The 23,337-nt window shown below is 38.2% G+C and overlaps 1 protein-coding gene across 2 annotated transcripts in view; it reads right to left on the bottom strand.

Annotated features, from left to right (window-relative positions):
* USP32 (ubiquitin specific peptidase 32) overlaps positions 1-23,337 on the bottom strand; it is a 653,327-nt gene that overhangs the window by 166,435 nt on the left and 463,555 nt on the right. For both annotated transcript variants that reach the window (XM_053707352.1, XM_053707353.1), the window contains exon 13: positions 14,473-14,656. In XM_053707352.1, coding sequence (XP_053563327.1) covers positions 14,473-14,656 — 184 coding nt within the window. The remainder of the gene's footprint in view (positions 1-14,472; positions 14,657-23,337) is intronic.

The following is a 23,337-nucleotide window of genomic DNA, read 5'->3' as shown; positions in this document are numbered from 1 at the left end:
TCATCCAGGCGGCATCTTCTATCTTCATCCTGGAGGCACGGAGTGGGTCCATCCTGAAAACATCCGGCGCGGAGCATCCTCTTCATACGGTCGCCGCCGTACACTTAATCTTCAATGCAAGGGACACCATCCAAGATGGCGTCCCTTGCATTCCTATTGGCTGAAAAATTTGAATCAACCAATAGAAATTAGAGCTGCTAAAATCATATTGGCTGTTCAAATCAGCCAATAGGATTTAAGCAGCTCTCATTCTATTGGCTGATTTGTATTGTGTTAGGGGGTGTTTGTATTTTTTTTGGAGCAAAAGAGCTGTTTAACTCAGGGCAATGCCCTACAAAACGCCCTTTTAAGGGCCCCCCAAAAAGCCCATTTAAGGGCCCTTGGTAGTTTATTCTAGATTAGGCTTTTTTTATTTTGGGGTGTTTTTTTTTAAGGGTATTAGAATAGGAATAATCTCTATTTTTTTTTTGATAATTTCGTTTGTTTTTGTAATAGTAGTTTTTTTTTTTTTTTTTTTTTAAATACATTTTTTTAATTGAGGTTGTGAGCGAATATTACATCAGGTATTTGCAGATAAACAAAAATAACAGTGTGGTACAGAGAACAGAGTACAAATATAAAGCAACAATAACTCTAGACATGCAATCTATAGTACTCTAGACAAGTTCACATAGTCTGTTAATGCAGTATATAGCCCAAAGTATTAACCTATCTATCTATTTAAAATCATGTGGGGCCAAAGAGTAAAAATTTAGCCTGAAATAGTATGTACCAATTTGTGCATAGAAATAAGATATAGAGTTTAATGGAACCTCAGTTTTATATTATATGTCAAAGAGAAATGAACTCCTCCTTGCTGTGTAGATATTTATTAAAGTGTTTGTTCTACAAGAAAGAAAAGGGGAGCAAGAGGAGGCTAGCTTTTAATATTTTTTTGGGGGGAGGGAATGCAGCGGGCAAGAGCCGCTCGAAGTAAAGTAGGGGGGGGGAGGAAGGAGGGCGGAGCTAGCTAGTATGTATAAGGAAACAATCTTAGACACAGCTGTATATCAGTCATTGAGGGATGGGAGTATAAATAGATTACTGGTCTACCATGAGAAGGTAACCTTAAGCTCTCTAAGTTCGCATATATAATTTACTCTAGGTTAGGATCTAATACAGAATCACTGCCGAAGGTGTAGGCTCTAAATCAGTGAGATCTAGGGTAATATTAGGATCAGTATAGCTTAGAGTAAAGTAAAGCAAACATACATCTATTAAGCAATACAAGCAACTACTACCTAGTTATAACATAACATAAGAGCAGGGATAATAATATATAATGATACCCTAATACTATTAGTGCTAGTGTCTCGATGCTTACTTTAAGTTAGTAGCTTATATGTACAGCTGCAGACTGATTTATAAATTACACAGCTATAATACTGTGGCTATATGTAATATTTTGGGCTCTCAAAAAGGATAAAGGAAAAACTCATTCAGTATCCATAGGGAACTTGTTATCTGAGATATTCACTAACTGCCTGTTAACCGGGATTTCAACCATATCACTTGGAACAGATGCGTATAGGACATATGTTTTAAGAGGAGCTATAAGTAGTAAAGTCTGCAGTCAAACAATATAGAAAATAACCCTAGCCAAAGGGGGATTTGTAATTAGGCATCCACTTAAAGATGTAGTTACGTGTAGACCACAATAGTGATTCAAACCCCTGCTAAAATGTGGAAGGATACTGGAAAGATGTGTTGGGGAGGTCACAATACTAGCTAGGATATGCATGTACATAGGATATTTTATCCTGTCTCCTAATATGACAAGTAAATGGACAAACATATGGTACAAACCATAAATACTGAAGGGAGCATAGTTTAAACATTTGTAGTCAGCCTGTGACAATTGCACATATATTTTAAGCTAATCTGAATAATAGGAGCAGAGAGTAATAAGGATACATAAGTTATGGCTCGCCACCTGAAGACAATGTGTGACCTTGAATAAATAACAATATACATTAATAAACACATTGTAGGACATGTTTGAACTTAATGAAGTTTCTAGTAACATGTAAAATGTGGAGATGAGTTCAAATACAAAGCAAACAATATAACTCTAACATGAACGTAATCATTGTATAGATAATCCCCTCAGTAAAAAGAATATAACACTATGGTAAGGGAGGGGTTTAACTTGAGGAAGATGCCAACATAGGTGCAGGAGCATTGGCGCAACCATTAACTATAACATATAGAGTTCCTCGCTGAGCAAACAGATCTGACTTCATCCAAAGTAGCCAGGACTATGTGTGGTAGACTCCCTAGCACAGCGCTCTATTGGGAGATGATCTCTGAATGTAAGATAGGATAATGAATTCTCTTCCCGCTCATTGTAATAATTCTGGTTTAGTACACTTTTCAAATATTAAGCACTGTCAGTTATAACTCTAAAAATTAGTGGAGCAATGCCAATAACACAGAGCATGGATATATATTATTTTGTTATGACAAACATGCCTTTTACAGGAATATACAAACATTCAAGCAGGACCCAGATGCACAGAGATATAAATATGTATACGAGTCGCTCCAGAGCACAATAATGATCCATGTAGCTGTAGGTTAGCTATGGAAAAATGCACATTTAAAAGCTAAATTGACAGTCATGGTATATAGTCTTAAACTTCAATAAGTAAAATAGAAAGTCCTGTGCCATTCTTTTTTTTTTTTCCCCTTTCCTTTTAGAGTTACCAACACAAGCCAAACAAAACAAACTATGCAGTCAGACAGTATAGGTGTAGCGTGGTCACCTAATATTCTTTTAACATGTAGATCAAACCTAAAGCTAGGAAACATCACTCGCAGGCATTTAGCGTTAGTCCCAGAGGAGACTGCAATGTTGCTGTAAGTCCTATAACGACTCAGCTAGAGTTGGGCACCTGCGGTAGTGAAACAGTTGATATAGGTTTACCCCACTCCAACTCTGGGTCCGTCTGCTCCATGCCTCAAACTGTTTCCCCAGGTATCCTCCACATTGAGCTGTCTCTGCTGCTGTGTAGAAATGCCTTTCCACCATGGAGGGTCAGCTGTATCTCTCCGCCCTGGCATGTTGTGCGATGGCGGTCTCATAGAATCCATCAGGTAGGTGCACAGCTCCATAATTTTAACTGAGCTAGTGACAGTTGATCCGGGGACTGATGTTCTCAGTCTGTCTGTCGTGTTCTCGCTGCCTTGGTGGTAGCGCTGCCGGGGGCCTCCAGTGGAAACAGGGGCTGCTTTCTGGGACACAGAGATTTCGGTAGCGTGTGAAGTTTGCACGCTAACAGAGCTTGAGGTTCCTGGGTTGTCTCCGCCATCTTGCATGTCATGTGACGCAGGGAACTGTTCGCTAAGCTTTAGAAATAAAAGGCTCATCTCTGTAAAGTGAGCATCCAATGCTCCGCCAAAACGATCCTCAAATTTGTGCAAGGCGACCTCCAGGTCCATTCTAGTGGGATCAAGGAAGGGGCTCCTCAGAAGTGTGAGCCAGAGTTATACCCGGACTGCTCCGTCAAATCCAGTAGTCTCCAAACTGTATCGCTGTTAGGATAGGCTTTTACACCGCAAAATGACCAATATTATTTGATCTGCTCTCCAGAGTGTAAATAAGAAAAAATGCTTGAGTTTAGGATTCCCTAATTAGCTTAAAATACTGATTTATTTGTTCATATGGCAGGAGCTCTAAAGAGATACGTCCTGCAGCTTTGATTGCTAGCTCCGCCCCCCGGTAGTTTTTTTTTTATTTTTTGTAATGTTAGGTTTTAGTATAAGGCAGGTTAGGTTTTATTTCACAGGTACGGTTGTATTTATTTTAACAAGGTAGTTAGTAAATAGTTAATAACTGTTTACTAACTTGTCTATCTAGCTAAAATAAATACAAACTTACCTGTGAAATAAAAATAAAACCTAAGCTAGCTACAATGTAACTATTATTTATATTGTAGCTAGCTTATGTTTTATTTCACAGGTAAGTTTGTATTTAGTTTTAACTAGGTATTATTTAGTTAATAATTGTAAATTTAATTTAGATCTATTTTAATTATTTTAAAGTTAGGGGGTGTTAGGGTTAAGTTTAGGGGTTAATAATTGAATTTAGTTTTTTTGCGATGTGGGGGGATGGCGGTTTAGGAGTTAATAGGTTTATTTAGTTAATAATTGTAAGTTTAATTTAGATCTAGTTTAATAATGTTAAAGTTAGGGGGGGTTAGGGGTTAATAGTTTAATTGAGGTTGTTGCGATGTGGGGGCCGGCGGTTTGGGGGTTAATAGGTTTATTTAGTGGTAGTGATGTGGGAGGCCAGAGGTTTAGGGGTTAATAGCTTTATTTAGGTGGGGGCGATATCAGGAGCGGCGGAATAGCGGTTAATAACTAATATAGCTGTGGCGATGTTAGTGTGCGGCGGAATAGGGGTTAATAACTTTAGTATAATGGTGGCGATATCAGGAGTGGCAGATTAGGGGTTAATAACTGTAGGTAGGCGTCGGCGATGTCGGGGGCAGCAGGTTAGGGGTGTTTAGATGTGGGGTTTATGTTAAAGGGATACTAAACCCAATTTTTTTCTTTCATGATTCAGATAGAGCATGATATCTTAAGCACCTTTCTAATTTACTCCTATTATCAATTTTTCTTTGTTCTCATGCTATCTTGATTTGAAAAAGCAGTACTGTAGGCTTTAGAGCCAGACCATTTTTTGTTCAGCACATGGGTAGCACTTGCTGATTTGTGGCAAAATGTAGCAAACCAATCAGCAGCTCTACCAAGGTGCTGAACTAAAAAATGGGCCGGCTCCTAACCTTTTATTACTGCTTTTTCAAATCAAGATAACATGAGAACAAAGAAAAATTGATAATAGGAGTAAAGTAGAAAGTTGCTTAAAATTGCATGCTCTATCTGAATCATGAAAGAAAAAACGTGGGGTTAGTATCCCTTTAAGGTGTTAGGTTTAAACTGTAGTTTCTTTTTCCCCATAGACATCAATGAGGCTGCGTTACAGAGCTTTTGTTTCCGCGATCGCAGGTGTTAGACTTTTTTTTTGCCTGCTCTCCCCATTGATGTCTATGGGTGAAGCATACACGAGAACGTCAAAACACTGCTGCTTTTGTGTGCGGTATGGGGCTCAACGCAACCATATCGCCCACACAAGCCGGGTTTTTTAAAACTTGTAATGGCAGCGCTATAGGGGGTTAAATAACATAACTTTTGTTATTATTATTATTATTATATTGCGCAAAACTCTTAATCTAGGTGATAGACACATATATAGGTATATACACTTTTGAGTCTAACCCAGTCAAATACCTCAAAACATGCAATATCATTTTTATTCAATTTTAACGTGTTAATGTTTTTGTTTATAGAAATACTTGAAATTACTATGTTCTTCACTTAGTAAAAATATTATTTGTATTTTTAAATATATACTTCTATATACATCTGAAAATACTACGAGCTAGACTACAAGTGGCCCGCTATTGTTAGTTCGGTTTGCAATAAGCAATATCGAGCCCACACTAACTTGCGTGCATATTCCAAGTTAAAATATACTGTATATATATATATATATATATATATATATATATATATATATGGAAATCAGGAGACAGCACTCACTGGTTTTGACAATACCGTTTCGGGGAATACACCCCTTCATCAGGGTCTGATGAAGGGGTGTATTCCCCGAAACGTCACTGAATAAATCCAGTATTGTCAAGACCAGTGAGTGCTGTCTCCTGATTTCCATATTCTACACCATATTCTAGCACCCTGGCATTTGGAACTAAAGTGTTAGTGAGAGTGCACCTGCCAATACCTGCTGTATATATAACATAATTTATGCTTACCTGATAAATTCCTTTCTTCTGTAGTGTGATCAGTCCACGGGTCATCATTACTTGTGGGATATTAACTGCTCCCCTACAGGAAGTGCAAGAGGATTCACCCAGCAGAGTTGCTATATAGCTCCTCCCCTCTACGTCACCTCCAGTCATTCGACCAAGGACCAACGAGAAAGGAGAAGCCAAGGGTGTAGTGGTGACTGGAGTATAATTTAAAAAATATTTACCTGCCTTAAAAAACAGGGCGGGCCGTGGACTGATCACACTACAGAAGAAAGGAATTTATCAGGTAAGCATAAATTATGTTTTCTTCTGTTGAGTGTGATCAGTCCACGGGTCATCATTACTTGTGGGATACCAATACCAAAGCAAAAGTACACGGATGACGGGAGGGATAGGCAGGCTCTTTATACAGAAGGAACCACTGCCTGAAGAACCTTTCTCCCAAAAATAGCCTCCGAGGAAGCAAAAGTGTCAAATTTGTAAAATTTGGAAAAAGTATGAAGCGAAGACCAAGTTGCAGCCTTGCAAATCTGTTCAACAGAGGCCTCATTCTTAAAGGCCCAAGTGGAAGCCACAGCTCTAGTGGAATGAGCTGTAATTCTTTCAGGAGGCTGCTGTCCAGCAGTCTCATAAGCTAAACGAATTATGCTACGAAGCCAAAAAGAGAGAGAGGTAGCAGAAGCTTTTTGACCTCTCCTCTGACCAGAGTAAACAGGGAAGACGTTTGTCGAAAATCTTTAGTTGCCTGTAAATAAAATTTAAGGGCACGAACTACATCCAGATTGTGCAAAAGACGTTCCTTCCTCGAAGAAGGATTTGGGCACAAGGATGGAACAACAATCTCCTGATTGATATTCCTGTTAGTGACTACCTTAGGTAAGAACCCAGGCTTAGTACGCAGAACTACCTTATCCGAGTGAAAAATCAAATAAGGAGAATCACAATGTAAGGCTGATAACTCAGAGACTCTTCGAGCCGAGGAAATAGCCATTAAAAATAGAACTTTCCAAGATAACAACTTTATATCAATGGAATGAAGGGGTTCAAACGGAACACCCTGTAAAACGTTAAGAACAAGGTTTAAACTCCATGGTGGAGCCACAGCTTTAAACACAGGTTTAATCCTGGCCAAAGCCTGACAAAAAGCCTGAACGTCTGGAACTTCTGACAGACGCTTGTGTAACAGAATGGACAGAGCTGAGATCTGTCCCTTTAAGGAACTAGCGGATAACCCCTTTTCTAAACCTTCTTGTAGAAAAGACAATATCCTAGGAATCCTAACCTTACTCCAAGAGTAACCTTTGGATTCGCACCAATATAGGTATTTACGCCATATTTTATGGTAAATCTTTCTGGTGACAGGCTTCCTAGCCTGTATTAAGGTATCAATAACTGACTCAGAAAAACCACGCTTTGATAAGATCAAGCGTTCAATTTCCAAGCAGTCAGCCTCAGAGAAGTTAGATTTTGATGTTTGAAAGGACCCTGAATCAGAAGGTCCTGTTTCAGAGGTAACGACCAAGGTGGACAGAATGACATGTCCACCAGATCTGTATACCAAGTCCTGCGCGGCCATGCAGGCGCTATTAGAATCACTGATGCTTTCTCCTGTTTGATTCTGGCAATCAATCGAGGAAGCATCGGGAAAGGTGGAAACACATAAGCCATCCTGAAGGTCCATGGTGCTGTCAAGGCATCTATCAGGACCGCTCCCGGATCCCTGGATCTGGACCCGTAGCGCGGAAGCTTGGCGTTCTGTCGAGACGCCATGAGATCTATCTCTGGTTTGCCCCAACGTGGAAGTATTTGGGCAAAGACCTCTGGATGAAGTTCCCACTCCCCCGGATGAAAAGTCTGACGACTTAAGAAATCCGCCTCCCAGTTCTCCACTCCCGGGATGTGGATTGCAGACAGGTGGCAAGAGTGAGACTCTGCCCAGCGAATTATCTTCGATACTTCCATCATTGCTAGGGAGCTTCTTGTCCCTCCCTGATGGTTGATATAAGCTACAGTCGTGATGTTGTCCGACTGGAACCTGATGAACCCCCGAGTTGCTAACTGGGGCCAAGCCAGAAGAGCATTGAGGACTGCTCTCAATTCCAGAATGTTTATTGGAAGAAGACTCTCCTCCTGATTCCATAGTCCCTGAGCCTTCAGAGAATTCCAGACAGCGCCTCAACCTAGTAGGCTGGCGTCTGTTGTTACAATTGACCAGTCTGGCCTGCTGAATGGCATTCCCCTGGACAGATGTGGCCGATAAAGCCACCATAGAAGAGAATTTCTGGTCTCTTGAATGGAATGAAGGACACGGCATGCATTTTGAAGTTTTGTTAACCTGTCCTCTGTCAGGTAAATCTTCATTTCTACAGAATCTATCAGAGTCCCCAGGAAGGGAACTCTTGTGAGTGGAAAGAGAGAACTTTTCTCTTCGTTCACTTTCCATCCATGCGACCTTAGAAATGCCAGTACTATCTCTGTATGAGATTTGGCAGTTTGAAAGCTTGAAGCTTGTATCAGTATGTCGTCTAAGTACGGAGCTACTGAAATTCCTCGCGGTCTTAGTACCGCCAGAAGAGTGCCCAGAACCTTTGTGAAGATTCTTGGAGCCGTAGCCAGTCCGAATGGAAGAGCTACAAACTGGTAATGCCTGTCTAAAAAGGCAAACCTTAGATACCGGTAATGACTTCTGTGAATCGGTATGTGAAGGTAAGCATCCTTTAAATCCACTGTGGTCAAGTACTGACCCTCTTGGATCATGGGCAAAATTGTTCGAATAGTTTCCATCTTGAACGATGGAACTCTTAGGAATTTGTTTAGGATCTTTAAATCCAAGATTGGCCTGAAGGTTCCCTCTTTTTGGGAACTACAAACAGATTTGAGTAAAACCCTTGTCCTTGTTCCAACCGCGGAACTGGATGGATCACTCCCATTAATAAAAGATCTTGTACGCAGCGTAGAAACGCTTCCTTCTTTGTTAGGTTTGTTGACAACCTTGACAGATGAAATCTCCCTCTTGGGGGAGAGGATTTGAAGTCCAGAAGGTATCCCTGAGATATGATCTCTAACGCCCAGGGATCCTGAACATCTCTTGCCCAAGCCTGGGCGAAGAGGGAAAGTCTGCCCCCCACTAGATCCGGTCCCGGATCGGGGGCCCTCAATTCATGCTGTCTTAGGGGCAGCAGCAGGTTTTCTGGCCTGTTTGCCCCTGTTCCAGGACTGGTTAGGTTTCCAGCCTTGTCTGTAGCGAGCAACAGCTCCTTCCTGTTTTGGTGCAGAGGAAGTTGATGCTGCTCCTGCTTTGAAATTACGAAAGGAACGAAAATTGGACTATCTAGCCTTGGCTTTGGCCTTGTCCTGAGGCAGGGCATGACCTTTACCTCCTGTAATGTCATCAATAATCTCTTTCAAGCCGGGCCCGAATAAGGTCTGCCCTTTGAAAGGAATATTAAGCAATTTAGATTTAGACGTAACATCAGCTGACCAGGATTTTAGCCACAGAGCTCTGCGTGCCTGAATGGCGAATCCTGAATTTTTAGCCGCAAGTTTAGTTAAATGTACTAAACTTTTAACTAACTTAAGGAATTTAAGTTTGTGTGTGATGTCATCTAGTGTGGATGATTGAAGTGTCTCTTCCAGAGACTCAAACCAAAATGCTGCTGCAGCCGTGACAGGCGCAATACATGCAAGAGGTTGCAATATAAACCCTTGTTGAACAAACATTTTCTTAAGGTAACCCTATCCATTGGATCTGAAAAAGCACAGCTATCCTCCACTGGGATAGTGGTACGCTTAGCTAAAGTAGAAACTGCTCCCTCCACCTTAGGGACCATTTGCCATAAGTCCCGTGTGGCGGCGTCTATTGGAAACATTTTTCTGAATATAGGAGGGGGTGAGAAAGGCACACCGGGTCTATCCCACTCCTTAGTAACAATGTCAGTAAGTCTCTTAGGTATAGGAAAAACGTCAGTACTCGTCGGTACCGCAAAATATTTATCCAACCTACACATTTTTTCTGGGATTGCAACTGTGTTACAATCATTCAGAGCCGCTAATACCTCCCCTAGTAACACACGGAGGTTCTCAAGCTTAAATTTAAAATTTGAAATGTCTGAGTCCAGTTTATTTGGATCAGAACCGTCACCCACAGAATGAAGCTCTCCGTCTTCACGTTCTGCAAACTGTGACGCAGTATCAGACATGGCCCTTGCATTATCAGCGCACTCTGTTCTCACCCCAGAATGATCACGTTTACCTCTTAGTTCTGGTAGTTTAGCCAAAACTTCAGTCATAACAGTAGCCATATCTTGTAATGTGATTTGTAATGGCCGCCCAGATGCACTCGGCGCTACAATATCACGCACCTCCTGAGCGGGAGATGCAGGTACTGACACGTGAGGCGAGTTAGTCGGCATAACTCTCCCCTCGTTGTTTGGTGAAATATGTTCAATTTGTACAGATTGACTATTTTTTAAAGTAGCATCAATACATTTAGTACATAAATTTCTATTGGGCTCCACTTTGGCATTAACACATATAGCACAGAGATATTCCTCTGAATCAGACATGTTTAACACACTAGCAAATAAACAGCAACTTGGAAATACTTTTCAAAGTAATTTACAAATAATATGAAAACGAACTGTGCCTTTAAGAAGCACAGAAAATATTATAACAGATAAAATAATTAAGTTATAGCATCAATCTTTGTCAGAATATACAGTTTTAGCAAAGGATTGTTCCCCTCAGCAAATGATAACTAACCCAGGCAGCAGAAAAAAATACACAAATAAACGTTTTTTATATCACAGTCAATACAATCAGCACAGCTCTGCTGTGAATGATTACTTCCCTCAAAAAAGACTCTTGAGATCCCTGAACTCTGTAGAGATGAACCGGATCATGCAGGAAGAAAATGAACCTCTGACTGAGTTTTTCTGATGCATAGTGAAAGCACCAAAATGGCCCCTCCCCCACACACATAACAGTGAGAGGGATCAGTGAACTGCTCTAATTTAAATCAAAACTATTGCCAAGTGGAAAAAAAGTGCCCAAAACATTTTTTCACCCAGTACCTCAGAGAAAAAAACGTTTTTACATGCCAGCAAAAAAACGTTTTACCTCAATAATTAATTGTCATTTAAAACCTATTGCAAGTCCCTGCAAAATAGGTTAAGTCTATGTATACAGTTTAAAAGCCAGAGAAGTACCATTTCCCAGAAAACTGAAGTGTAAAATATACATACATGACAGCCTGATATCAGCTACATCTACTGCATTCAAGGCTGAGTTTACATTATAACGGTATGGCAGGATTTTCTCATCAATTCCATGTCAGAAAATAATAAACTGCTACATACCTCTTTGCAGATTAATCTGCCTGCTGTCCCCTGATCTGAAGTTTACCTCTCCTCAGATGGCCGAGAAACAGCAATATGATCTTAACTACTCCGGCTAAAATCATAGAAAAACTCAGGTAGATTCTTCTTCAAATTCTACCAGAGAAGGAATAACACACTCCGGTGCTATTATAAAATAACAAACTTTTGATTGAAGATATAAAAACTAAATATATCACCATAGTCCTCTCACACATCCTATCTAGTCGTTGGGTGCAAGAGAATGACTGGGGGTGACGTAGAGGGGAGGAGCTATATAGCAACTCTGCTGGGTGAATCCTCTTGCACTTCCTGTAGGGGAGCAGTTAATATCCCACAAGTAATGATGACCCGTGGACTGATCACACTTAACAGAAGAAATATATATATATATATATACATACATACATACAGTGGATATAAAAAGTCTACACACCCCTGTTAAAATGTCAGGCTTCTGTGATGTAAAAAAATGAGACAAAGATAAATCATTACATAACTTTTTCCACCTTTAATGTGACCTATAAACTGTAAAACTCAATTGAAAAACAAACTGAAATCTTTTAGGTGAAGGGAAGAAAACAAAAAGAATAAGCAGTGACGTTTCGGGGCATTCACCCCTTCATCAGACACAGGTTGTCTGAGGAAGGGGTGAATGCCACGAAACGTCACTGCTTATTAAAATTTGCTGTGTTTAAACCCAGTGAGTGCTTATTATGGGACATTGATATATATATATACACACACACATAGAGAGTGATAAAGAACATTTTCTTCTATGTGAAAAACATTGGAATGCAAAATATGCATAACTAGCTTTGGGTTTAGCACTGTAGGTCTGGTTAGTTCTCCATTGAAGTCTATGATATATATATATATATATATATATATTACAAAAATATTCAGATATATAAAGAAATATATATTTAAAAAGAAAAAGAACATGTTCTTCTAGTGAAGAACATAGGAATGTTAAGTATTCCTAATGCACCTTCGGCTTTAGCACAGTTGATCTAGTACAGTGTTGGATTAGCACACGAGCGATAACTAAAAAGGCTTTTTCTAGCGTGCCCCTTAGAAGTCTATGGGGAGAGGGAGTTAGCGGGGTCACGATATCTAAAGTAGCAATTCAGTTTTTTGTGTGCACAATAACTTTTTACTTTCATGTTGTAATACCAGTGCTAACCCATGTTAAAGGGACATAATACTCATATGCTAAATCACTTGAAACTAATGCAGTATAACTGTAAAAAGCTGACAGGAAAATATCACCTGAGCATCTCTATGTAAAAAAGGAAGATATTTTACCTCACAATCTCCTCAGCTCACCAGAGTAAGTTCTGTGTAAAAAGTTATACTCAGCTGCTCCCAGCTGCAGGTAAACAAATTAAAAAAAATGAAGAAATGAACAGCAGCCAATCAGCATCAGCAGTGCTGAGGTCATGAACTCTTACTGTGATCTCATGAGATTTCACTTAACTCTCATGAGATTTCATAGTAAGCTTCCTTTACCTGATTGGTGAAATAATATGAGAGTGCACGATTCTAGTCCCTTCAGATGTCCCAGGACAAACACACTAAAATGCTGCTTAGAAATCCTTTACAATGGGAGGTGGCTACTGAGGAACTTTTGAGGTAAAATATCTTTCTTTTTTACATAGAGATGTTCAGGAGATATTTTCTAGTCAGCTTTTTACAGCTATGCTGCAGCACTTTCAAGTGTTTAAACATTTGGGTATTATGACCCTTTAAATTTTAAATTATAGTTAGATTTCAAGTGCAAAAAAAATGTGAGCACCACTTGTAATCTCGGTCATACCAGAAGCAGACTCTTTTGTCCAGAATTTGCGTTTCATAAAGAGGGACTTTCCTGCAATACATTAGTTTTGTTCAGCCTAAAAAGGACAATCCAGACCCGAAATACCTAGCAACCCCCTCTAAATGAGAGGCATGGCAACCCAAGTGAAAGTTTTGTCCTTTAGTGGGCATCATCAGTGTGCATCAATACAATAATATGTATGTTTCATGTAAATGGATTTTCCTAATTAGGGTTTATAAATCTGTGTGTGCCAGTAGCCAAAAATGCCATAGATAAATACATTAAACCAATCTGTATATAGGGGGTCAATGGCAGGGTATAACAGATGACTAACTATAGGTGTAGTATTTTGCTTTACACAAATTTTCCATAATGTGCTCAATGAACACTATATCAATTAGTCTACACACTGATCATGGTATCTTATTAGCTCTCTAATTCTGAAACATTTTCAGTGACAAGTTGCAAAATAATAACTATTCAAAGTCCATTATTATGTACATTTCTCTATTTTTTTTAATCTGATTTGGAACACGATATCAATATAGTTGATTGTTTAAGAATACACTAGAATGTTGCATTCATGTAAGTACAAATTTGTTACATATGATGAAACACATTTGACTATAAATCTGCAACAGTATGTTTTGATCCATGTGTATTTATGGTTTTAAATTTACTAATATAATAAAATGATGCTTTAAGTTTCCATAAATATGCAGTGTGCTGTACAGCAGATATCTTGTGGGATAGGTTCAAGTATTCTTTATTAAAGCCAATACTGTAGCAAAGCAAAAAAAGGGAGAAAAAAAAAATCAGACATAAAATGTTAATGGAATCTAAAGTAATTTCCAATTATAGTACTGCATGCAACATACATCAAAGGTTTACAAGCAGAGACACAAAATCCTTACTGACTCAACCAGCAATAAAGCACTAAAATAAGCTAGAATTTGTGGTTAAACATTGAACAACCCTCTCTTAAATTAGCTTAAATTGCAGTACACATAAAAAAATAATCTATTTTCATAAAAACCTTATTCATAATGTTATTGTCACATGTAATAACAGACAAAAATATAAATGTTAAAACATTTAAGTAAGAAACCTAAGTAAATTAATATATTTTACAAAATGTAAATATATAACTAACTGCATTGTGGGTTACTGAAATTCTCTAAATAAAATGCAATTACTAAATAATGCATTGCTTGTTTTTTTCTGTTAGGAAATTGATTAAAACTTTAGGGCTTTAAGTTCATACCCATGGTACAAAAATCTATAGCCATCGTATTTGATTGTCTACCACCTTTTCTACTGCTCTCTGTAATGGAAAATGTACTCATTCCCTATGGGTTTCACCTCAGATGAATCTAGGCTTAAAAGCTCTGCTTGGAAACAAGCTTACTGTTAGAAGTTGACTCTGACGCCTCTGATGCAGTAGATATGTTATCTGAAGATTTTTCTTCTGTAGTGTTTTGTAGGCAAGATCCTTGTCGGTCATCTTCCCTTTGATCCAAAGAGCAAGTTCCCAGTGAGTTTCTTCCACCATTTAATAATGGGGAGGGCTCAACAACAACAGGTCTGGAATCCTATAAAATAAAAAAATAAAATACAAAGTTGTACTAACTATATGTAATCTATTATAAATGCAAATGGATATTAAATATACCAAGCAAAATATTTACAGAAAAACCAATTTCTTCATACTCAAAATGATGTTAGAATTAAGCCTTGTGCTTGTTTGTAGTAGACAGAGATTCACGGGACGGCTGGCATTTTTATATGTATGCCCACCCCATCTTTAGTCTGAGTTTTAGTTTATTTACAGCTAAGTTAAGGCCTATTTGAAGAGAAAAAAAACAAAAGAAAAAAAAAACGTGCCTTGGTAATGTGTCAAACAATATCGCACTGAATATTCAAAAATGCATATTGTTTTCCTATAGATTCTTGTAATGTCATATTAAGTACAGGTTGGTCAGTGCTAAAACGTTACACATTATGGCATGCTAAATCCCAAGACATTTACATGTTTGGAGAGTAAAGTTGTTTTTTTTTGAATGGATGATTTTGAAGGAAAGAAGATGTGTAGACCATATGGATTAATTAGATTATGCTCCCAATTCATGTATTGATCCCCATAAATCCAAACATTTATCGAGGCAAGGCAGTGAATTTAGAAGAAATTATAACGAGGTGTGGTATGCCAAGAAGGGGAAAGATTGGTCCATTTTTTCATTTTAAATGGACTGCTACTGGTGATTTGTATTTTTGCATGTCTAATGAGTACACTGTACATGCTATTTAAGAACTTCATGGGGGATAAATCATATTTCTATATTTGGCTTATATTTCACCTACATATATAGTATCACCTACGGACAATACTTTTAAACTGTAAATTTTGTAAGGGTATTGGACCCCTTCTCTTCTTAAAAATGACAAAATATTTTATATAAAAAAAAAATAAAGGGACATGAAACCCAAAATTTTCTTTCACGATTCAGCTAGAGAATACAGAAATACAAAAACCATAGAGAGGCGCATGTGTGTATCAATAGTAGAATGGTGTGGGATAATTGCAGATAAACCCCTGTGTCAGGGTACTCACATTTCCCAGAAGCACTCAGGCAGTGCTATTAGGTGCAGGCTGGCTATTTTTACAGCAACCCAGCTTACTGTTCTGTCGAGTGCAAACACTCCCAAATGTGAATGCCCAGGAAAGAAGGATAGCAGGAGCTCAATTCAGTAATCACAAGAGCACACAGATGCAGGTTTTCCAGCAGCTTATTCCTTCCAGTGGAAGTGATTGGTAAAGGATAGGTGAGGCAGGTTCCAGTTAAAAAAGGTTCAGCAACCAATTTATTATAAAAACTATAAAATCTATTTAAAAACAGGAACCAAAGCTAGGTGGGGTATAGTGACAGACCCCCCTAAAAAATGCTACGCGTTTCTCAGCGCTTCAAACGCTGTTTCATCAAGCATACAAAATAGGGCTATGATTAGCCTTTAAATACATGCTTTACTAAACCTTTACCAATCAAAATAAACAAAAGAGCACCTGTGAACCACCCTCACACACAAGGGAGTGGTCTCTTCAAATTAACCCTTTGTTTGGGACATATATCCTCATCCAAAGTATAAAAAATAGGTCTATCTATAATGTGTAAAATATTTGTCTTAAAGGCTTCATTGTGATCAAATATATTTGTAAAATCTTGAAGGTGTGAATACAGTGATTCGCTACTAGGTAGTGTTACAAGAATGAAGTGTAAATATAAAGTAATAGTTACTTTGTGTCGTTGCTAAGAAAAGTTTGATCAACTGAGATTCAAAGGAAAAAATAAAATCAAACAAATTAGACTAACCTGACACTCCAATGGTAACCCTTGGATACTTCAGACATTATATATGTTGGGACTATGCTGTTTATATTTATGAGGTTTGCATAAATTCAATAAGTTAAGTGGGTGTTTACCCATTGATTGGAAAGTTTATTTCCTTTTTACAGACGTTTTATCATTCAACCTAATTTTATATACACTCATTACCAACTGAATAATTTGACAATTGTTTATATTTTTATATATCTATATTGAGTTATTGTATTGATATGCTATTCATTCCTTATATATATATATATATATATATATATATATATATATATATATATATATATATATATATTATCTTTTGATTAGCGCCCTCTATTGGAAGAGATTTTATTGATTTCTTCTGAGCAATTAGCTAGAGAATACAATTGTAAGCAACATTCCAAATTACTTCTATTATTTAATTTGTTTCATTCTCCAAATATCCTTTGTTGAAGAAATAGCAAAGCATATGGGTGAGCCAATCACACAAGATATCTATGTGTAGCCACCAATAAGCAGCTTCTGAGCGTATTTAGTTATGCTTTCCCACAAAGGATATCAAGAGAATGAAGCAAATTAGATAAAATAAATAAATTGGAAAGTTGTTTAAAATTGCATGCTCTTTCTAAATCATGAAAGAAAAATGTGGGTTTCATGTCCCTTTAACAAAAAGGGTGGGAAGATTGGCGAGTGCTACACAGAAACATAAGCCAAGATATGGAATTTTTGGCAAGTATGACTTTATCTCCAGGTATCTTGGCTCACTAACAAAAATTCTCAAAGCAGTAAGGTAAATAGGAAACAAACATGGGTTCCCCACATTTTTTATTTATTCAATAAAGATGTGAATACGTGTGACCACATACAGAGTATATTGTTTCTTTCCTTTGATGTTGGAAGACAGATGTCTTGTGAGGCATGAAATTTAGAAGATACTTTGGTAAGAAAATAGTGGCACAGCAGTTTTTCCGCCAGTAGCTAATGAAGACTAAAGAAGGTGAACAGAAGGACGGAGAAACTCTGGCTGAGATAACGCACAAGAGAAACACTTTAGTCTGAGATTCCAGAGGAAGGATTCTTGTAATGGTGCATATTGAGTTATTAAAGCTGCAGGACTAGGAGTATATTTCATGACAATAATTGAATTGTGCCTCTAAGCTCATTTAATTCCAAATGTAGCTGAAAAAACATAATTTATGTAAGAACTTACCTGATAAATTCATTTCTTTCATATTAGCAAGAGTCCATGAGCTAGTGACGTATGGGATATACATTCCTACCAGGAGGGGCAAAGTTTCCCAAACCTTAAAATGCCTATAAATACACCCCTCACCACACCCACAATTCAGTTTAACGAATAGCCAAGAAGTGGGGTGATAAGAAAAAAGTGCGAAAGCATATAAAATAAGGAATTGGAATAATTGTGCTTTATACAAAAAAATCATAACCACCACAAAAAAAGGGCGGGCCTCATGGACTCTTGCTAATATGAAAGAAATGAATTTATCAGGTAAGTTCTTACATAAATTATGTTTTCTTTCATGTAATTAGCAAGAGTCCATGAGCTAGTGACGTATGGGATAATGACTACCCAAGATGTGGATCTTTCCACACAAGAGTCACTAGAGAGGGAGGGATAAAATAAAGACAGCCAATTCCTGCTGAAAATAATCCACACCCAAAATAAAGTTTAATGAAAAAACATAAGCAGAAGATTCAAACTGAAAACGCTGCCTGAAGTACTTTTCTACCAAAAACTGCTTCAGAAGAAGAAAATACAACAAAATGGTAGAATTTGGTAAAAGTATGCAAAGAGGACCAAGTTGCCGCTTTGCAAATCTGATCAACCGAAGCTTCATTCCTAAACGCCCAGGAAGTAGAAACTGACCTAGTAGAATGAGCTGTAATCCTATGAGGCGGAGTCTTACCCGACTCAACATAGGCAAGATGAATTAAAGATTTCAACCAAGATGCCAAAGAAATGGCAGAAGTTTTCTGGCCTTCTAAAACCGGAAAAGATAACAAATAAACTTGAAGTCTTTCGGAAAGACTTAGTAGCTTCAACATAATATTTCAAAGCTCTAATAACATCCAAAGAATGCAACGATTTCTCCTTAGAATTCTTAGGATTAAGACATAATGAAGGAACCACAATGTCTCTACTAATGTTGTTGGAATTCACAACTTAGGTAAAAATTCAAAAGAAGTTCGCAACACCGCCTTATCCTGATGAAAAATCAGAAAAGGAGACTCACAAGAAAGAGCAGATAATTCAGAAACTCTTCTGGCAGAAGAGATGGCCAAAAGGAACAAAACTTTCCAAGAAAGTAATTTAATATCTAATGAATGCATAGGTTCAAATGGAGGAGCTTGAAGAGCCCCCAGAACCAAATTCAAACTCCAAGGAGGAGAAATTGACTTAATGACAGGCTTTATACGAACCAAAGCTTGTACAAAACAATGAATATCAGGAAGAATAGCAATCTGTCTGTGAAAAAGAACAGAAAGAGCAGAGATTTGACCTTTCAAGGAACTTGCGGACAAACCCTTATCTAAACCATCCTGAAGAAACTGTAAAATTCTCGGTATTCTAAAAGAATGCCAAGAAAAATGATGAGAAAGACACCAAGAAATATAAGTCTTCCAGACTCTATAATATATCTCTCTGGATACAGATTTACGAGCCTGTAACATAGTATTAATCACAGAGTCAGAGAAACCTCTTTGACCAAGAATCAAGCGTTCAATCTCCATACCTTTAAATTTAAGGATTTCAGATCCTGATGGAAAAAAGGACCTTGAGACAAAAGGTCTGGTCTTAACGGAAGAGTCCACAGTTGGCAAGAGGCCATCCGGACAAGATCCGCATACCAAAACCTGTGAGGCCATGCCGGAGCTACCAGCAGAACAAACGAGCATTCCTTCAGAATCTTGGAGAATACTCTTGGAAAAAGAACTAGAGGCGGAAAGATATAGGCAGGATGATACTTCCAAGGAAGTGATAATGCATCCACTGCCTCCGCCTGAGGATCCCGGGATCTGGACAGATACCTGGGAAGTTTCTTGTTTAGATGAGAAGCCATCAGATCTATATCTGGAAGTTCCCACATTTGAACAATCTGAAGAAATACCTCTGGGTGAAGAGACCATTCGCCCGGATGCAACGTTTGGCGACTGAGATAATCCGCTTTCCAATTGTCCATACCTGGGATATGAACCACAGAGATTAGACAGGAGCTGGATTCCGCCCAAACCAAAATTCGAGATACTTCTTTCATAGCCAGAGGACTGTGAGTCCCTCCTTGATGATTGATGTATGCCACAGTTGTGACATTGTCTATCTGAAAACAAATGAACAACTCTCTCTTGAGAAGAGGCCAAGACTGAAGAGCTCTGAAAATTGCACGGAGTTCCAAAATATTGATCGGAAATCTCACCTCCTGAGATTCCCAAACCCCTTGTGCCGTCAGATACCCCCACACAGCTCCCCAACCTGTAAGACTTGCATCTGTTGAGATTATAGTCCAGGTCGGAAGAACAAAGAAGCCCCCTGAACTAAACGATGGTGATCTGTCCACCATGTCAGAGAGTGTTGTAAAATCGGTTTAAAGATATTAATTGAGATATCTTTGAGTAATCCCTGCACCATTGGGTCAGCATACAGAGCTGAAGAGGTCGCATGTGAAAACGAGCAAAGGAGATTGCATCTGATGCAGCAGTCCTAAGACCCAACATTTCCATGCATAAGGCTACCAAAGGGAATGATTGTGACTGAAGGTTTTGACAAGCTGACATCAATGTTAAACTTCTCTTGTCTGACAAGGACAGAGTCATAGACACTGAATTTATGTACAAAAACCTAAAAAGGTTACCCTTGTCTGAGGAATCAATGAACTGAATGGTAAATTGATCCTCCAACCATGAAATTGAAGAAACAACACAAGTCGATTCGTATGAGATTCTTCGAAAATGAGAAGACTGAGCAAGTACCAAGATATCGTCCAAATAAGGAAATACCAAAACCCTATTCTCTGATTACAGAATAAAGGGGCACCGAGAACCTTTGAAAAAAAAAAAAAAAAAAATTCTTGGAACTGAGGCTAGGCCAAACGGTAGAGCCACAAAACTGGTAATGCTTGTCTAAAAAGAGAATCTCAGACACTAAAAGTGATCTGGATGAATCGGAATATGCAGATACACATCCTGTAAATCTATAGTAGACATATAATGCCCTTGCTAAACAAAAGGCAGGATAGTCCTACAGTAACCATCTTGAATGTTGGTATCCTAACATAACGATTCAATAATGACAGATCCGGAACTGGTCTGAAGGAATTGACCTTCTTTGGTACAAATGAAGAGATAAAATAAAACCCCAGCCCCTGTTCCAGAACTGGAACTGGCATAAATACTCCAGCCAACTCTAGATCTGAAACACATTACAGAAATGCTGAGCCTTTGCTGTGTTAACTGGGACACGGGAAAGAAAAGAATCTCTTAGCAGGAGGCCTTAACTTGAAGCCAATTCTGTACCTTTCTGAAACAATGTTTCTGAAACCAGAGATTAAGAACGGAATTGATCCAAATTTCTTTGAAGAAAACGTAATCTGCCCCATACCAGCTGAGCTGGAATAAGGGCCGCACCTTCATAGGTACTTAGGAGCTGGCTATAGGTTTCTATAAGGCTTGAATATATTCCAAACTGGAAATAGTTTCCAAACTGATACCGCTCCTGAGGATGAAGGAACAGGCTTTTGTTCCTTGTAAGGAAAGGAACTAAAATGATTATTTACCCTGGAAAGAAAGGGAAAGCAAAGATGACTTAGAAGACATGTCAGCATTCCAAGTTTAATCCATAAAGCTTCTCTAGCTAAAATAGCTAGAAACATATACCTGACATCAACTCTAATGATATCAAAAGATGGTATCACCAATAAAATTATTAGCATGTTATAGAATAATAATAATGCTATAAAATTATGATCTGTTACTTGTTGCTCTAAAGCTTCTAATCAAAAAGTTGAAGCTGCAGCAACATCCGCTAAAAATATAGCAGGTCTAAGAAGATTACCTGAACATAAGTAAGCTTTTCTTAGAAAGGATTCAATTTTCCTATCTAGAGGATCCTTAAATGAAGTACTATCTGCCGTAGGAATAGTAGTACATTAGCAGGAGTAGAGATAGCCCCATAACCTTAGGGATTTTTGTCTCAAAAAACTCTAATCTGTCAGATGGCACAGGATATAATTTGCTTAAACGTCTAGAAGGAGTAAATAAATTACCCAAATTATTCCATTCCCTGGAAATTACTTCAGAAATAGCATCAGGGAGATAAAACACTTCTGGAATAACTACAGGAGATTTAAAAACCTTATTTAAACGTTTACATTTAGAATCAAGAGGACCAGAATCCTCTATTTCTAATGCAAATAACACTTCTTTAAGTAAAGAACGAATAAATTCCATCTTGAACAAATACAAAGATTTATCAGCATCAACCTCTGAGACAGAAACCTCTGAACCAGAAGAACCATTATCAGTATCAGAATGATGATGTTCATTTAAAAATTCATCTGAATACTAGAAGGAGAAATAACAGACATAGCCTTCTTAATGGATTTAAAAAATAAAATCTCTTATGTTATCAGGAACACTCTGAAAATTAGATGTTGACGGAACAGCAACAGGTAATGTAACAGTACTAAAGGAAATTTTATCTGCATTAATAAGTTTGACATGACATGCAATACAAATAACAGCTGGAGAAACAGATACCAAAAGTTTATAGCAGATACACTTAGCTTGGTAGCTCCAGCACTGTGCAGTGACTTTCCTGAAGTAACTTCTGACTCAGTTGCAACGTGGAACATCTTGCAATATGTAAAAGAAAAAAAACAACATATAAAGCAAAATTGATCAAATTCCTTAAATGACAGTTTCAGGAATGGGAAAAAATGCCAAAGAACAAGCTTCTAGCAACCAGAAGCAATAAAAAATGAGACTTAAATAATGTGGAGACAAAAGTGACGCCCATATTTTTTTTCGCGCCAAATAAGACGCCCACATTATTTGGCGCCTAAATGCTTTTTGGCGCCAAAAATGATGCCACATCCGGAACGCCGACATTTTTGGCGCAAAATAACGTCAAAGAATGACGCAACTTCCGGCGACACGTATGACGCCGGAAACGGAAATAGAATTTTTGCGCCAAAAAAGTCCGCGCCAAGAATGACGCAATAAAATGAAGCATTTTCAGCCCCCGCGAGCCTAACAGCCCACAGGGAAAAAGTCAAATTTTAAGGTAAAAAATGTTAAATTAAAATGCATTATCCCAAATATGAAACTGACTGTCTGAAAAATAAGGAAAGTTGAACATTCTGAGTCAAGGCAAATAAATGTTTGAATACATATATTTAGAACTTTATAAACAAAGTGCCCAACCATAGCTAGGAGTGTCACAGAAAATAAGACTTACTTACCCCAGGACACTCATCTACATATAGCAGATAGCCAAACCAGTACTGAAACGAGAATCAGCAGAGGTAATGGTATATATAAGAGTATATCGTCGATCTGAAAAGGGAGGTAAGAGATGAATCTCTACGACCGATAACAGAGAACCTATGAAATAGACCCCTTAGAAGGAGATCACTGCATTCAAATAGGCAATACTCTCCTCACATCCCTCTGACATTCACTGCACGCTGAGAGGAAAACCGGGCTCCAACTTGCTGCGGAGCGCATATCAACGTAGAATCTAGCACAAACTTACTTCACCACCTCCATCGGAGGCAAAGTTTGTAAAACTGAATTGTGGGTGTGGTGAGGGGTGTATTTATAGGCATTTTAAGGTTTGGGAAACTTTGCCCCTCCTGGTAGGAATGTATATCCCATACGTC

The sequence above is a fragment of the Bombina bombina genome, chromosome 3 (genome assembly GCF_027579735.1).
Source record: "Bombina bombina isolate aBomBom1 chromosome 3, aBomBom1.pri, whole genome shotgun sequence".
In the NCBI taxonomy this organism is placed as follows: Eukaryota; Metazoa; Chordata; class Amphibia; order Anura; family Bombinatoridae; genus Bombina; species Bombina bombina.
Note: the sequence above shows the minus strand (reverse complement) of the source record. Positions and strands in the feature narration are given on the sequence as shown.